Raw genomic sequence first — 18,652 nt, 5'->3', positions numbered from 1 at the left:
CAGAGGACCATTGCTGGAATTCGGTACTATAGTCAGGTTCATGATCTTTTCCTCCACTACCAGGATTATGTCAAGTTCATCATAGATTAACCCCAAGGAGTAAAAAAAAAGCATTAACAGATGACCGTACTGTGGTTTGGGAAGACAAAGAAAATGCCCAAACCTTGAGACCCCCTCGCAGTAAGGATATAATTATTCCCACCCACTGGGACTTATTCTCTGATGAGCAGGGTTGCAGGGTAAAAATAGTTCTCCCTGAACACCCAAAACAGGTCTTTTGCCCCTGAAAATTTGTCAGGAAAGGCCATTACTGATTAGGGAGAAACCAATTGCATATTAGAGGATACTGACATCACAGCCACTGCGAGTAGTGGAGAGCAATGGGAAGTTTTCATCAAACTAATTATTTGACACTACAACTGATATTGCGACGATTAAATACTCTGGTATTATTTGGCCAGATCCTGCATAATCTGTTTCAGGTTTGCCATTTGGTCACAGAGCATGTGAACACGTTCCATACATTGTAATGTGGCGCTAGTCACTACTCAAGGACAAGCCCTTAGGCTGGGTAGTATACAGGTTCAAGGTCAAAAGTCATGGGAGTACATCACAGACATCAGTCTGTATCAGTCTGTAATTGTTAGTTTGCTTACTGTAAGTGATATCTGTAATTTGTATGTAATCCCTTCTCATGTACAGCAACGGGAGGAAATCAAATTGCACATGTAACATTTCACTGGTGACAAAGACAAGGATTTTACATAGTTTTCATTCATTTTGTGGTAACATACTGATCTAAAACATGGACAATAAAAAAAACAAGACAGAAGAAGAATTCAAGCCTTTGTAGTGTGGTGCTGGAGAAGGATATTATGGATTTTTTATATAAATCCAATGGCACTTTTCCATTTTTATACTCACTTGCTGACATGACAAGTTTTCTCTGCAGATTTCAGGACTGCTCAACATATACTGTATATGGAACTGGTAATGGTGAGAATTTTTTTTTAAGTTTTGCACTTTACTAACCTTTAGTTAGTCGCGTCAAAATATTTACACTATTATTTGCGTTGGGTTCATGGGACTTCAGTTTTCATATTGAAAAAACCCCCAATAAATTAAAGAAACATTTTTACTTTATTTAGGAATTTAAGGTACAACATCTTAGCTAAACTAAAAATATAACCATTTTATTAATCAACAAAATGTAAACAGCAACTTATATTCTATGGAAAAAAAAACAGAATCACATCTTCTTATGGTGCTCATTGCACATAATTCTTGCAATTATCACATCTGGTTTTTCTTTTTTCAGTCACTAGATCTCACATACAATTGACATCGACCTACTTCCATAAAATAAGGCTCGGTGTCATCATTGAGTCGTCTTTCCAGGAAACTTGGTGATTTCTAAATTAATATTTTCATACTTTTATGAGCTCTTACAAATTACATCGGAAAAATAATTTTAAAAATTCTTTTGGGGTAATTATAATCTTATTATTTATGTTATATATAATGTAAGCATTTATATCTGATACACTGAAGAGATAAAAAAATGGCCATCTCTTATTGTTTCGAGCAACGTTTTAAGTTTCTCACAGTTTGACATTTGTATCAATGCCACCCTGGGTTTTATGCTAAAAGTCTATTATTTCCAGCTTCTTGTTATCACCGTCACATATAACTTTATCATGATTCATAGTGGACAGTATAGTGGCTCAGTAATTAGCACTGCAGCCTTGCAGCGCTACGGTCCTGGGTTCAAATACAACCAAGGACAGTATCTGAAAGTTTGTATGTCCTCCCCGTGTTTGCGTGGATTTCCTCCCACACTCCAAAAATACACTGATAGGAATTTTAGATTGTGCCAATAATGTCTGTAAAGCACTATGGAATAAATGATGCCATATAAGGAAGTAAAATAAATACTAGAAATGCCTTGGGATTTTTTTTTGCTGTAGCACATGTAGTTGATGCAGCGTCATTAAGGACAAGGAACCTACTAAAACAGACTGTTAACTGCCTTCAATACTTGTGGAAATATGACAAAAACAAACTTGACTCACGCGACGAAAGGTTAAATAGTACATAGAAATAATATTAAATATTTTATAGAAATTAGGATTGTGCTTACTTTATAGAATAATTATCAATGACTATTTGTATACATTTTCTATTAATCATTTAGTGATCCGAGTTGATTTTCCTTTCTCTAGTAGAAGATTGACTTTACTTGATCATAACTTGTAATTTTTCTGTTACATGGTGACAATGTAATGATTTAAAATAAAAGCGGCTTCTCTCCTGTGTGAGTTATTTCATGTTTAACAAGATCGAATTTCTGAGTAAAAGATTTCCCACATTCTGAACATGAAAATGTTTTTTCTCCTTTGTGAGTTTGTTGATGAGAAACAAGATTTGATTTCCTTTCAAAATATTTCTCAGATTTTAAACATGAAAATGACTTCTCCAATATGTGAGTTCTCTGGTGTTTAACAAGATTTGATTTATCTATAAAACATTTCCCACATTCTAAACATGAAAATGGCTTTTCCCCTGTGTGAGTTCTCTGATGTCTAGCAAGATGTGATTTATCAGCAAAACATTTCCCACATTCTGAACATGAAAATGGCTTTTCCCCTGTGTGACTTCTCTGATGTGTAACAAGATGTGATTTATATATAAAACATTTCCCACATTCTGAACATGAAAATGGCTTTTGCCCAGTGTGAGCTCTCTGATGTGTAACAAGATGTGATTTATCTACAAAACATTTCCCACATTCTGAACAGGAAAATGGCTTTTGCCCAATGTGAGTCCTCTGATGTTTAACAAGATGTGATTTATCAGCAAAACATTTCCCACATTCTGAACATGGAAATGGCTTTTCTCCTGTGTGACTTCTTTGATGTGTAACAAGATATGATTTATCAGCAAAACATTTCCCACATTCGAAACATGAAAATGGCTTTTCACCAGTGTGAGTTCTCTGATGTCTAACAAGAACTGATTTCTGACTAAAACAATCCCCACATTCAGAACATAAAAACGGTTTCTCACCTGTGTGAGTTCTCTGGTGTTTAACAAGAGTTCTTTTCTGACTAAAACATTTCCCACATTCTGAACATGAAAATGGCTTGTGACCAGTGTGAGTTCTCTGATGTGTAACAAGATGTGCTTTATTCATAAAACATTTCCCACATTCTGAACATGAAAATGGCTTGTGCCCTGTATGAGTTTTCTGATGTGCCCCAAGATGGAATTTAAGTCTAAAACATTTCCCACATTCTGAACATGAAAATGGCTTTTCCCCTGTGTGACTTCTCTGATGTCTAACAAGATAGAATTTCTCAGCAAAACATTTCCCACATTCCAAACATGAAAATGGCTTTTCACCAGTGTGAGTTCTCATATGTCTAACAAGAACTGATTTCTGATTAAAACAACCCCCACATTCAAAACATAAAAATGGTTTCTCACCTGTGTGAGTTCTCTGGTGTTTAACAAGAGTGTTTTTCTCACTAAAACATTTCCCACATTCTGAACATGAAAATGGCTTGTGCCCAGTGTGAGTTCTCTGATGTGAAACAAGATTGACTTTAAGTCTAAAACATTTCCCACATTCCAAACATGAAAATGGCTTTTCCCCGGTGTGAGTTCTATGATGTGCTACAAGATAGCATTTATGTGAAAAAAATTTCCCACATTCTGAACATGAAAATGGCCTTTTCCCTGTGTGAGTTCTCTGATGTCTAACAACACCCGTATTTGGTTTCTCACCTGTGTGAGTTCTCTGGTGTTTAACAAGAATTTTTTTCTCACTAAAACATTTCCCACATTCTGAGCATGAAAATGGCTTCTCCCTTGTGTGAGGTTTTTGATGTGAAACAAGATCTGATTTCCTTTTAAAATATTTCCCACATTTTAAACATGAAAATAGCTTCTTCCCTGAGTGACTTCTCTTATGTGAAAGAAATATTGATTTAATATTGTAACATTTCCAAGATTGTGAAAATGAAAATGGTTTCTCCCCTGTGTGAGCTACTTCATGTTCATCAGTACTTTTGTGGTTTTTGTTTTTCATATTTTCCTTTAATGAAGTAGAAGAAAGGACCCGTTTAAAAGGATTAGATGATCGCTTTTTCCTAAGAAGGGCTTGAGGTTTATCTGTGATAATTATATGTTCTTCATATGTATCTGATGTGATACCTTGCTCCCCTGCTTCAAAATCTGAAAATATCAGATGACCCTCTGAGCTCCTGGTAACGTCATCTGCCAAGAATAAAATTATTATTTGTCAATAACACTGCATTGAAATTATAATAATATTTATTTTATCTATATAGACTGTCTAAGACAGGAGACTACAACCCAAGGACTAGTAGATTATGATGTTAGGCCCCCAGGTTGTGCTTTTACAATATATTCACATCTCAGTTGAAGCCGTATTCTCTGTAGGTTCTGGTTTCACTTCACTTGTCACCAATCATTTGCAGTTTCATGTTCAGTGGACACTTATAAATGTATCTCATACAGTCCCTGATGGGTATATACTGTACTTGCATCTAGCACAGAGCACAGAAGTGTGGTCATGTAAAAATAAGCAATGGCTTTTATGCAAGTGTAGGTGTTCTATATTTATTTTTATTTTTTTAAATAAACTAAGCGATAGATACAAGATAGGAGAAGTTTTTTTATACTATTTTATATGTAAAGGAACTCAACAGAAAGCATTGGATTCCATCATGAATACGGGAGCACTGGGGATCGGAAAATGAATTTGCAGCAGTGTCCACAGTCATTAATGGTTCACAGTTGTTGGTTCTTTCAAAGATCACCTAGCTTAAAGGCTACGGACACCTTTGTGTACAACAAATAGGCGACCCGTTGAAGCGCTTGGCATTAGCGCGAAACGACCGTCGTCGTCTTGCCTGTCGCACTCCTACTCTCACTCCCTCCCTGGAACCGTGAAGATGGTTTACTGCATGTTCCAATAAAGGACTTTTGAATTGCCACTGATTGGTGAGTGCTACTGCGTTTTTTCTACTTTTTTATTTATATGGACACTTTGTTTCACGCAAGCACCGCCTTTCACCTGATCGGACTACCTATTGTGGGGAAACTCTCCACTTTGAGTTTATAATCTCTGAGAAGTTGAGCTGTGCCGCTTACTTTTTTCTTTTTTTTGGTCTAACCACATATGTGATTAAGCCTCTGTGGTAATAAAGCTCCACATATCTGTTTTTGCATGGAGCTATCCTGCTCATCAGAAACCTCCATAGCTTTTTTTTCCACTTCTTCCACATTCAAACTTTTTTTTCTCGGGATGTTTCTCCAGCTCTGCTCACATGATATGTTTTGATTCCTCATGAACTAGCACAGCTGAAGTTACGCTACCCCCACCTTCTTCAATTTCTATGGCTGTTTACCACAACCAAACACACTCACTGCCAGGCAGGTATATGATTTACCCGTCATTCTTCCCCTCTCCATGGGACATATTCACACTATGAAGTTCTCCACCGTAAAAATATTGGAGTCTGGTGGTTAAGGAGGAAAAAATGTCAACATACAATATTCTGAGTCAGTTAATGAACCAGGATATTCTGGATGACATGCGAGTACGATCTGGAAATGCAGACACATTCCCTTGAATGGGCAAATTCAATCAAGCGGATCAAACACGGACATGTATCCATTTTTTTGCCGGACAGCATTGGAGTGTGTTCTGAGTTTTGACTGTTCCTTTCAGGAAAATAGAATTTATGTCCAAAATAGATCTGTTGCACAAATGAAGCAAACAGAAGCCGAGTGGTACTGTTAATTGTGGTCCGTCTGGGTTCCTTTATTATTATTTTTATTATATGTGTTCTTTTTTAGAATGGAAATCAAAGTTCTGAGTGATAAGCTTTTTTTGCCATTAAAAAATATATAATTGTATAATATGAATATAAACAAAGGTGTCATTTTTATTCCCACTATTTATCGATCACCATAAATCACTATATTGTACATGTTGTTACAATTACAGGGACACAACATATGTCCATATTTACTGTGATTTTGTATAATTTTTAAAAATAATTCTATAGTTAGAAATCTCTGGTGATTACTTTTCAGCACTTACAATGCTCTGGAATGATATCTCTATATAACCTTATGTTATGCATGTAGAGAAGAAGGTTTTTAGGCTGAGAAAATTCTCCAGAACAGTACAGCTTGTGGCTCTCTAGTAATGTTTCTTCCCCGGCGCTGACAAACTTCAAAAGCATATTAAGAGACATCCACTGAGTTTCCTGTATTAAACAGGACTGTGAATACAGAAGTACCGTATATACTCGAGTATAAGCCGAGATTTTCAGCCCAAAATTTTGGGCTGAAAGTGCCCCTCTCGGCTTATACTCGAGTCACGGTAGCGGTGGGGTCGGGTAAGGGGGAGAGGGCGCTGAGGTATACTTACCTAGTCTCAGCGATCCTGGCGCTCCCTCTGCCTGTCACACGGTCTTCGGTGCTGCAGCTCTTCCTGTCAGCGGTCACGTGGGACCGCTCATTAGAGAAATGAATACGCGGCTCCACCTCCCATAGGGGTGGAGCCACATATTCATTTCTCTAATCAGCGGTGCCAGTGACCGCTGACAGGAAGAGCTGCAGCACCGAAGACCGTGTGACAGGTAGAGGGAGCAGGACGCCGGGAGCAGGTAAGTATGTCATATTCACCTGTCCCCGTTCCAGCCGCCCTCTGCCTGATCAGTCAGTGTGGAGAGACGCCGGGACCGGACGCTGGGAGCTGCAAGCAGCGAGGCGAGTATGGCATTTTTTTTTATTGCAGCAGCAGCAGCAATGGCACAGCTTTCTATGGCACAGCTATGGGGCAATACTGAATGGCGCAGAGCACTATATGGCAGCTATGGGGCAATACTGAACGCGCAGAGCACTATATGGCAGCTATGGGGCAATACTGAACACGCAGAGCACTATATGGCAGCTATGGGGCAATACTGAACGACGCAGAGCACTATATGGCAGCTATGGGGCAATACTGAACGGCGCAGAGCACTATATGGCAGCTATGGGGCAATACTGAACGGCGCAGAGCACTATATGGCAGCTATGGGGCAATACTGAACGGCGCAGAGCACTATATGGCAGCTATGGGGCAATACTGAATGGCGCAGAGCACTATATGGCAGCTATGGGGCAATACTGAACAGCGCAGAGCACTATATGGCAGCTATGGGGCAATAATGAACGGCGCAGAGCACTATATGGCACAGCTATGGGGCAATAATGAACGGTGCAGAGCACTATATGGCACAGCTTTATATGGCACATCTATGGGGCAATGATGAACGGTGCAGAGCACTATATGGCACAGCTTTATATGGCACATCTATGGGGCAATAATGAACGGTGCAGAGCACTATATGGCAGAGCTTTCTATGGCACATCTATGGGGCAATAATGAACAGTATGGAGCATTATATATGGCACAGCTTTATATGGAGCATCTTATGGGGCAATAATGAACGGTATGGAGCATCTATTTTTATTTTTGAAATTCACTGGCAGCTGCTGCATTTCCTACCCTAGGCTTATACTCGAGTCAATAAGTTTTCCCAGTTTTTTGTGGCAAAATTAGGGGGGTCAGCTTATACTCGGGTCAGCTTATACTTGAGTATATACGGTATCTCTTCTGCTTCAAAAGTGGCAAAAAATAAGGACCTAAAAAGGTTAAGTACATGATATGTCATAGTAACAAAAAAAGGCCATCAGTATAGAGCGGTAACTGAAAAAAAAATCACTACTAAAGGTAAAAGAGTTAAAAACAATCAATATCTTTTATCACATATGTAAAATATAAAGTAAAAAAAAAGGATTAAGTGTAATGTAAAAAAAAAAAAATCACTAGATGCAAAATGGAAGATGTCAGAATGTAAGAACATGATTGTACAAAAATGAGGAAGGGAACCAAAATCTGTTTAAGATTTAGGAATACAGACACATAATCAATGTGTTTAATTAGGGGAAAAATATACTATGTAATGATCAGAGTGGATGGTAGTAGGTTTACAAAAAACAGGGTTATACCAGACATTGCAGAAGTCTGCAGCAGATCACCATATAATGTAATATAATAATAATTATCATGTGCTCCAAGACAGATAATGTAAACTGACCAGATATGTGCAAGAGATGAAATGTCCGAACATATCACAAAAATAATTATATATTAATATAAGCACAATCATGGAGCATAAATAAATACCCATAATGGATTTGTGTTCCCTCTGGGATGGAGCCAACCCGATGTGCGCTCCTGGCACTGATTGTTTTTTAGGTTATACTCACCTGTGTTTTTATCTGTGGGAATCTCCTCTTTACACCACTCATCACCTCTCATACATGTCTCTGTAGTATTAATATGGGGAAGATATTTACCCTGAAAGAAAAATTTTAAGAGTCAGAGAAAGATGAAAATATCATAACCAGAAAACTGGGGGAAGATCCAGACAATATTTAATGTCTATGATCAGCTTTACCCTGTCATCTCCACCAAGTATAAAACACACTCTGAATGGCCACATTATTAGAGACACCCGCGTTGTCTATTCAGATCCTCAGCAATTCAGATTGTAATAGATTCCACTAGATGAAGAAGTAATTCTGTGGGATAATTGGCCCATCCGCAAATAATATGGAGATACTGATATGTTGTGAACAGTCTATTTCATCTCATCCTGAAGATGCGCTATAGGATTAAAACATGAGGACTATGAAGTCCAGGGAAGCGACAAAAACTCTCTAATATTCCTGGAATCAGTCCTTGACTAGTGGATCATTGTGTCATGGTGCATTGTCCTTCTACCGTAGGGGAAACAGCTGCCATGAAGTGATAATCTTGGTTGGCCAAAATGCTTCTGTAAGCCCTAATGTCCAAACATCTATCCAGAGATAACAAATGATCCAGGATGACCCAAAAACAAATCCCCCGCCATTTCGCTACCTTCACCAGCCTGAACTAATGACACCTGATAGATGGTGGCACAGGAACTGTTCATCTGATGTTATAGCCCATCTGTGCCGAGGAAAAATGAGGGATTTCAAACACATTAGTTGGACACCAGTCCTGTAGTCAGTTAAAATTTACAACACTGTGCACTACCTACAATTTGTAGTGCAGCGGTATCCACGCTATGCAGTGATGAGGCAGTGATCCAGCAAAGATCCAAACAAAAGTATCTTTAATGTGTTTACTTTAATGCGTTTACTTGACAGCATTAATGTCCAACTCACAGCATTACACAGTACACGATATCCTCCGGATAGCAGCCGAGAACCATATACTCCAGTTTGCAGGCAATAAACACGCCAGTCCACCTCCAGGACCAGTTGCCGTGGGTGACTGCACCGCTATGTACACTGTGGTTGCCAGGCTTCTCAGTTCCCCTGGCTGTTTGGCCTCATACAGGCAGAGCTCTGCAGAGCCGACTGCACTGCACTCCAGCAAACACCAGACTGACACTAAAGCCGGGGTCAGACATGCGAAAAACTCACACGCTCTGGTCCTGAGTGCTGGCGGTAGTGCCGGGTATTGACATGCGAGACTCGTTCGAGTTTCTCACGTGCCTGACCCCAGCCTAACTTTGACCCTGACACACCTAAATCGTTTACTGCAGGGCTTTTAACTAAAGAACCTGTAGCCTTCGGCCACAAGGAAAATCAGGCCAGGAAGGAAATAGACTGCAACACTACCATCCTGTAGTCTCTTTCAAAACAAAACTCAAGCAGGTTTTCTCAAATCTGCCCTGGACAAATAGCTTGTCCAAGACTAACACTCACTTTTATTTTTCATTGCAATCACAGCTACGCCTGTGACTGCAATGCACTCCCATGGCCTCAATTATCCCCCAAACGCATCCTGGGGGGAACATACAGTGACCCTTACATGTAACACAGGTCACTGCCTCACATATTATTGATATCTTCCTCAACAAATCATGTAAGTCCTGAGGATCCCCTTTCATTGTATTTTTCCCTCAATCATGATATTCTCACTACTAATACTTTTGACAAGAAAAACTGAAGAGGTTAGGTGTTTTTCAAAATTTCCCTTAAAACCATGCCTAGGTGAAGTGCTCAAAATTACCATTCCAATGTGGTTTCAGACTGAAAAATTATCACTTTATTTTATATTACACTAGTCATTAGTATTCTCTATACAGGAAAGTTTCAATAAAGAAAGTGTCAGTGTTTCTAATAAATTGGCAATTCAGTGTATAATACTAGGGGATAAAACAAGACTGATCACAAGACCTTCATAGCCTTATACACATCATAGGGGAGATCTCATGGCACCTTCTCTCCATCTACTTGATGATCCTGAGGAACATCGAGATCTTCTTGTTTACAGTCCTGTGGAAGAAAAGGACGGGGACATCCCTCTGGTGTTGTCCTCTTACTGCATAGAACTGGAAGAAACACATACAGGGACTGAATTCATTCTTTACATGCAGATAATTATAGGCCGTGTGTATTTAGTCCTGTCTATTACCTGGTGATGTGAGGGGCTGGGGAACCTCCATCATGACGTCCTTGTACAGATCTTTGTGTCCTTCTAAATACTCCCACTCCTCCATGGAGAAATAGACGGTGACATCCTGACACCTTATAGGAACCTGACACATACAATGATACCGTCATCCCCCGATCCCTCCATAGCGTTACTGTATAATGTCCCAGCATTCCCAGCAGTGTCACCTCTCCAGTCAGCAGCTCAATCATCTTGTAGGTGAGTTCTAGGATCTTCTGGTCATTGATGTCCTCATGTATCATGTTGTGAGGTGGAGGCCCCGTGATTGGGCTCAGGGGTCTTCCCCATCCCTCAGACACAGGGTCCTGACAGCGCTCACTAGAGGTCTTCTTCACTACTGTGTAATCCTGGTTATGGAGAGACACATTAATAAACCTCACTACAGACATTTCCAGAGTCCTCACCTCTCCAGTTCTGTCCATCTGTTATTCCCATAGATAAGAATGATGTAATGTGACGTCATCAGAATCTCTCACCTCTCCAGTAAGCCGGAAGAGGATCTCTAGGGTGAGGTGTAATATCCTCTCCGCCATCTTGTCCCTGTCTCTATCCATCCTTGTAGGGTCACTCAGGAGAATTCTCTTATATAGAAGATCTCCACTGAGAGGATCCGATATTGTAGGGACCTGAATGGGGAGAAGATGACGATGTAACATCATAAAGATCCCATGTAAGAAACCTCCGGAGCTGTTACCGGCGTCACATGATCACTACATCCAGTCATGGCCCCGTCCTGCCCCCGGTATAACACAGTCCCATTATAGTCACATACAGAGATTTATCACCGGCTCAGCACTGAGGGGGTTAATGTCCCCTGCACCCAGTAATGGGGAATCTCCAGCACCTACCTCCACCTGCAGAGCCGCACACCACATATATGGCTGTTCTGTGCGCACAGGACCTGTGATGAGGTCACAGGAGGGGAGGAGTCAGGGTCACATGATCAGGGGCCTCTATGACTAGTGGCCATTGTGACAAGGTGCATTGTCCTTTTACTGTAGGGAAACAGCTGCCATGAAGTGATGATCTTGATTGGCCAAAATGCTTCTGTAAGCCGTAATGTCCAAACATCTATCCCGAGATAATAAAGGGCCCAGGATGAGCCAAGAACACATTCCGCCATTACTGCCCCTGACAGGAAGGAGACATGGATTCCTGCTGCTTGTAGGAGATTCTGACCCACTAATCAGCGCAACAGAAATCTGGAGTCATCTGACTGCACAATGTTTCCACTGCTCAGTGAGGTCAGCTTTGTTCAGTTAAGTTTTTTCCATTTCCCTCAGACCAGGCTCGGATTGGTAATTTGCCCAGGCGGCAGATGCCCGGTGGGCGGACAGAACTCCACCACAAAGTGGGCCGCCGGCCCTTTAAATCTTATGAGTTAGGTCTTGTATGCGCGTGCTATCTAGTTGTTGTCAGTGCGCGAGCACGGCCGCCGTCCTCCTGTGTGCACGGCTGCGGCCCGTGTCAGGGCGGGCAAGCAGGAGATCACACGTGTACACACGGGGTCAAGATATTTGAAAAGACCGCCGAGCATAGGGCGCCTCCATCTGTGACGCTGGCCGGCCTGTACCAGCATCAGAGGAGACTCCTCACCAATTCCTGGGATCCGCTCCTCTTCACCGCCGATACTGGACAGGACCCAGCTCAGCTCTTCACCCTCCCCCATCTCAGGGACCTGGGTGAGCCCCAAGATAATATTTTTTTATGTATATACAGCAGCTGCACCTATATAATGTGTATAGACTGCTGTATATACGATATATAAGTGACACTGCTGTATATAATCACTGTCACCTATATAATCTATGTACAGCAGTTACACCTATATAATGTGTATAGACTGCTGTATATCTAATATATAAAGCTGAATGTGTGTGTGTATGTGTGTGTGTGTGTCCGGGATTGGCATCTGCACCGTCACAGCTACAGCCACAAAATTTTGCACAGTCACACGTCTGGACCCCGAGAGCGTCATAGGCTATGTTGTGAGGCGAAATTTTAACCCCGCGCGTTCCAATTCAAACAATTTTGCCCCTATCTACATAATGGGGAAAAAGTGAAAGGAAAAGTGTTGGACGCAAATTAACAGCTGCCAGACCAGATGTGAACAAGGGGAACTTAAAGAGTGAGAGCGATGGCACCAAAGAGTATATACCGTACAGTTGCTAAGGTGGGGCCCCGACATGGGATACTTACCACACACGGGGATATGAACACACACACAAAATGTGCCACACACTACCACGTACTTGAACACATATACAACACTCAGCACACATTTCACCACACATACACCAACATCGCCACATAAAAGTCGAAACACAAAAGTCGCGGCTCAAAACTCGCCACGCGCAAAACACGCCACGTGCAAAACTAGGCTCACGCAAAACTCGCCACACGTGCAAAACTCACCTCATGGAAAACTCGCCACACGCGGAAAAATTGCCACATGCACAAAAGTTGCAACACATGCAAAAGTTGCCTCATACAAAACTTGCACATACTCAAAACGCACCACACATAAAACTCGCCACGTGCAAAACTCGCCATGCGCAAAACTTGCTGCACACAACTTGCTACACTAACCTGTCACATTCAACTCGACACACAAAAAGTTGCTACACGCATGTCGCCACACAAAACTCATCTCACAAAAGTCGCTACATGCATGTAGCCACATGCAACTCAACACACACAACTTGACACATGAAACTCGCCCTAAAACACACACAAGTCTGGTATTATCCTTCAAAAATAAAAATCTGATTAATAAACAGACAAACTACAAGAGCAACAAATGTACCATATAGAAAATACGGCAGCTGTCAGTCACATGACCTGTCTATTATGTGTATGTGTGAGCTAATATATAGGAAATACGGCAGCTGTCAGTCACATGACCTGTCTATTATGTGTATGTGTGAGCTAATATATACTGCCAGGGGGGAGGGCTTCCTGTTGGCTGGGGATTTATCAGGCTGCCAATTTAATTAGCTTACAAATACTGAGGTAAAAATACTGACCAAATAACGTGTGAACGCGGTCTAATACAGGGGAGATGACACACAGGTATATACTATATACAGAAGGAGATGACGCACAGGTATATACTATATACAGGAGGAGATGACACACTGGTATATACTATATACAGGGGAGATGACATACAGTTACATACAATATACAGGGGAGATGACGCACAGGTATATTCTATATACACGGGAGATGACACACAGGTATATACTATATACAGGAGGACACAAAAGAGAACAGTAAAACCAAAAACACTCAGTTTGAAAAAATGTTGCAGTAATCCGCAAGTGCTAGTAAAAGATGTAAAAAACAGGGTATTTGGTTGATACGTTTTTTGCAAAAAATGTATACTAAGCTGCTCTACCAATCTTCACGGTATACCCTTATCAGAGCAGTCCTAACTAATGTATGTATGTAATTGTTCACTGTGCAAGTAGCCCATGTGTTCCTGTTTCCATAATTGTTCTCTTGTGTCTACAAGACTGGGGAGTTCCACCACTCCTCTTGGGCTATCTGCACAAAAGCTGTTCTACCCTGTATGCACACATGGATTTTTCCTCTCTGAACCCTGTTCACACAGGTTATATACAGATGATCAGGTTTTTAAATACATCAGATAGGGATTGCATACATTAGTTAGGACTGCTCTGATAAGGGTATACCGTGAAGATTGGTAGAGCAGCTTAGTATACATTTTTTGCAAAAAACGTATCAACCAAATACCCTGTTTTTTACATCTTTTACTAGCACTTGCGGATTACTGCAACATTTTTTCAAACTGAGTGTTTTTGGTTTTACTGTTCTCTTTTGTGTCTTCAGGTTTCTTGGTGGTGTGTGAACATGATCATACAGACTTGTTCACTGTGCAAGTAGCCCATGTGTTCCTGTTTCCATATATACAGGAGGAGATGACACACAGGTATATACTATATACAGGAGGAGATGACACACAGGTATATACTATATACAGGCGATGACATACTGGTATATACTATATACAGGGGAGATGACATACAGGTACATACAATATACAGGGGAGATGACACACAGGAATATACTATATACAGGATATGACATACAGGTACATACAGGAGGAGATGACACACAGATATATACTATATACAGGAGGAGATGACACACAGGTATATACTATATACAGGAGTAGATGACACAGGTATATACTATATACAGGGGAGATGACACACGTATATACTCTATACAGGAGGAGATGACACAGATATATACTATATACTGGAGCAGATGACAGAGGTATATACAGGAGGAGATGACATACAGGTACATTATATATACAGGAGGAGATGACACACAGGATATACTATATACAAGAGAAGATGACACACAGGAATGTACTATATACAGGAGATGACTTACAGGTATATACTATATACAGGAGGAGATGACACACGTATATACTATATACAAGAGGAGATGACTTACAGGTATATACTATATAAAAGAGGAGATGACATAGGTATATAGAGGAGGAGATAACATACAGCAGGTATATACTATATACAGGAGATGACATACAGGTATATACTATATATAGGAGGAGATGACATACAGGTATATAGTATATACAGAAGAGATGACATACAGGTATATACTATATACAGGAGGAGATGACACATAGGTATATACAATATACAGGAGGAGATGACATACAGTAGGTATATACTATTTACAGGGGAGATGACATACAGGTATATACTATATACAGGAGATGACATACAGGTGTATACTATATATAAGGGAGATGACAAACTTGTATATACTGAGGGGAAAATGAGAGGTGCGAGTGCAAAATGAGAGGAGTGAGGGAAAATAGCGGAGTGATTGGAAAATGACAGATGTGAGGTCGAAATGACAAGTGTTAGGGGGAATGAGAGGAGTGGGGGGGGAAATGAGAGGAGTAAGGGAGAAAATGAGAGATGTGAGGGGGGAAAATTAGAGGCGTGATGGGAAAATAAGAGAAGTGAGGTGCTATAACTAACCACAGATATTTACTATGCCCAGGCAACGCCGGGCCCTTCAGCTAGTACAATATATAAGTGACACTGCTGTATACAGTATAATCACTGTATCACCTATATAATGTATGTACAACAGTCTATATACATGATACTGCTACTGATGTGCATATAAATTATACAGGTGATGCTGCTGTGTATATATGTATGTGTGTGTGTGTATACAGTATGTGTATACACACACACACACACACACCGCAGTGTCACCTATATAACGTATATATACATCAGTAGCAGTATCATGTATATAGACTGCTGTACATACATTATATAGGTGATAGGAAAAACATTTAAATCATTGGTATTAAGATACATATGACATTTTTCCAGATCTGCTGTAGAACCTGTTATGATCCGGTGACCTTGGAGCAGCATGAGAACTTTCACTGGAGTAGGTGGTCACTATACAGTCATGGCCAAAAATTTTGAGAATGAGACAAATATAAATTTTTCCAAAGTCTACTGTTTTATTTTTTCTAATGGCAATTTGCATATACTCCTGAATGTCAGAGTGATCAGCTTAACAGCAATTACTGTACTTGCAAAGTCAATATTTGCCCAGAAAATGAACTTTAACCCCCAAAACACATTTCAGCATCATTGCAGTCCTGCCTTAAAAGGAGCAGCTAACATCGTTTTAGTGATTGATCCATTAACACAGGTGTGGGTGTTGATGAGGACAGGGCTGGTGATCAATCAGTCATGATTAAGTAAGAATGACATCACTGGACACATTAAAAGAAGGCTAGTGTTTGGTATCATTGTTTCTCTTCAGTTAACCATGGTTATCTCTAAAGAAACACGTGCAGCCATCATTGCACTGCACAAAAATGGTCTAACAGGGAAGAGTATCGCAGCTACAAAGATTGCACCTCAGTCAACAATCTATCGCATCATCAAGAACTTCAAGGAGAGAGCTTCCATTGTTGTCAAAAAGGCTCCAGGGCGTCTAAGAAAGACCAGCAAGCGCCAGGACCGTATCTTAAAACTGTTTCAGCTGCGGGATCGGACTACCAGCAGTGCCGAGCTTGCTCAGGAATGGCAGCAGGCTGGTGTGAGTGCTTCTGCACGCACTGTGAGGCGGAGACTCTTTGAGCAAGGCCTGGTTTCAAAGAGGGCAGCAAAGAAGCCACTTCTCTCCAGAAAAAACATCAGGGACCGACTGATATTCTGCAAAAGGTACAGGGAGTGGACTGCTGAGGACTGGGGCAAAGTCATTTTCTCTGATGAATCCCCTTTTCGATTGTTTGGGACATCTGGAAAACAGCTTATTCGGAGAAGAAGAGGTGAGCGCTACCACCAGTCTTGTCTCATGCCAACTGTAAAGCATCCTGAAACCATTCATGTGTGGGGTTGCTTCTCAGCCAAGGGAATCGGCTCACTCACAGTCTTGTCTAAAAACACAGCCATAAATAAAGAATGGTACCAGAATGTCCTCCAAGAGCAACTTCTCCCAACCATCCAAGAGCAGTTTGGCACCCAACAATGCCTTTTCCAGCATGATGGAGCACCTTGCCATAAAGCAAAGGTGATAACTAAATGGCTCATGGAACAAAACATAGAGATTTTGGGTCCATGGCCTGGAAACTCCCCAAATCTTAATCCCATTGAGAACTTGTGGTCAATCATCAAGAGACGGGTGGACAAACAAAAACCAACAAATTCTGGCAAAATGCAAGCATTGATTATGCAAGAATGGACTGCTATCAGTCAGGATTTGGTCCAGAAGTTGATTGAGAGCATGCCAGGGAGAATTGCAGAGGTCTTGAAGAAGAAGGGTCAACACTGCAAATATTGACTTGCTGCATTAACTCATTCTAACTGTCAATATAACCTATTGGTACTCATAATATGATTGCAATTATATTTCTGTATGTGATATAAACATCAGACAAACACTAATAAAAACCAGAGGGCAGCAGATCATGTGAAAATATAATTTTGGTGTCATTCTCAAAAATTTTGGCCATGACTATACTGACCGCAATCCTGAACTTAACACCGCAACTAGAAGTAGCCGTGGAGTGTACCTAACAATCCTAGACCCCTCGTCACAGCCGGAGGACTAAATACCCCTAAAGATAGAAATAGGAATACTATCTTGCCTCAGAGCAGATCCCCAAAGGATAGACAGCCCCCCACAAATATTGGCGGTGAGTCGGAGAGGAAAAAACATACACAGGCAGCAAAACAGGATTTAGCACAGGAGGCCACTTCTAGCTAAATAGGACAGGATAGGACAGAGTTCTGTGCGGTCAGTATTAAAACCCTTCAAAAATATCCACAGCAGAATATACAAAAACTTCCTACATCTAACTAAAGATATAGGAGCATATATCTGCAACTCCAGCGAATCCTACAATCAGAGCAGGAATACAAACAAAAACAAGCACACAGCAGTGTGCCACAGAGACAAAAAACCAAACACTTATCTTTGCTGAATTTGGCAGCTAAACTGGAGAAGCCAGAAAGTGATCCAACACTTCACAAGGAACATAGACAACTGGCAAGGGCTAATGAATCCTGCACACCTAAATATCCCAGTCAAAATTGTAATCAGCAGATACACCTGGCCAGGACTGCGACTCAGAGACATCTGCATTCCCACCTACAACCACTGAAGGGAATCCAAGAGCAGAATTCACAACAAGATCCCTGCCATATAGAGATCACATCGCTCACATATCTGCTCAAGCATAAATAAAAACATTTTGAAAACATTTTTTTTTTTGCAAATTCTTGGTGCTCCTATGGGCTCGAAAGGTTCACCTTTGCTTGCAATTTTCTACATGGCTTGGTGGGAGGAACATTTTCTTTTCAATGATTCTAATCCTTTTGCTGATGATATACATTGGTTTGGCAGATATGTGGATGATCTGATTTCTATATGGCAAAGTACTTCAGCAGATCTGGAAAAATGTCATATGTATCTTAACCCCTTCATGACCCAGCCTATTTTGACCTTAAT

At 40.8% G+C, this 18,652-nt stretch overlaps 1 protein-coding gene across 2 annotated transcripts in view; it reads right to left on the bottom strand.

The window, feature by feature from the left end:
- Window positions 1–1,123: 1,123 nt before the first annotated feature.
- The window catches only part of LOC138664098 (zinc finger protein 84-like), a 39,888-nt gene continuing 22,359 nt past the window's right edge, over window positions 1,124–18,652 (bottom strand). Inside the window, exons 1-7 of one of the 2 annotated variants that reach the window (XM_069750524.1) lie at window positions 11,446–11,505; window positions 11,074–11,223; window positions 10,765–10,944; window positions 10,559–10,682; window positions 10,363–10,475; window positions 8,356–8,446; window positions 1,124–4,278 (exon numbers count right to left, since the gene is read on the bottom strand). In XM_069750524.1, the coding sequence (XP_069606625.1) occupies window positions 2,288–4,278; window positions 8,356–8,446; window positions 10,363–10,475; window positions 10,559–10,682; window positions 10,765–10,944; window positions 11,074–11,223; window positions 11,446–11,472 (2,676 nt within the window). In that variant the 5' untranslated portion in view covers window positions 11,473–11,505 and the 3' untranslated portion in view covers window positions 1,124–2,287. Of the gene's footprint in view, window positions 4,279–8,355; window positions 8,447–10,362; window positions 10,476–10,558; window positions 10,683–10,764; window positions 10,945–11,073; window positions 11,224–11,445; window positions 11,506–18,652 lie in introns of those variants that run through there. The other variant, XM_069750523.1, reaches the window with a different exon arrangement.

This window comes from Ranitomeya imitator, chromosome 2, assembly GCF_032444005.1.
Source record: "Ranitomeya imitator isolate aRanImi1 chromosome 2, aRanImi1.pri, whole genome shotgun sequence".
Classification (NCBI taxonomy): Eukaryota; Metazoa; Chordata; class Amphibia; order Anura; family Dendrobatidae; genus Ranitomeya; species Ranitomeya imitator.
Note: the sequence above shows the minus strand (reverse complement) of the source record. Positions and strands in the feature narration are given on the sequence as shown.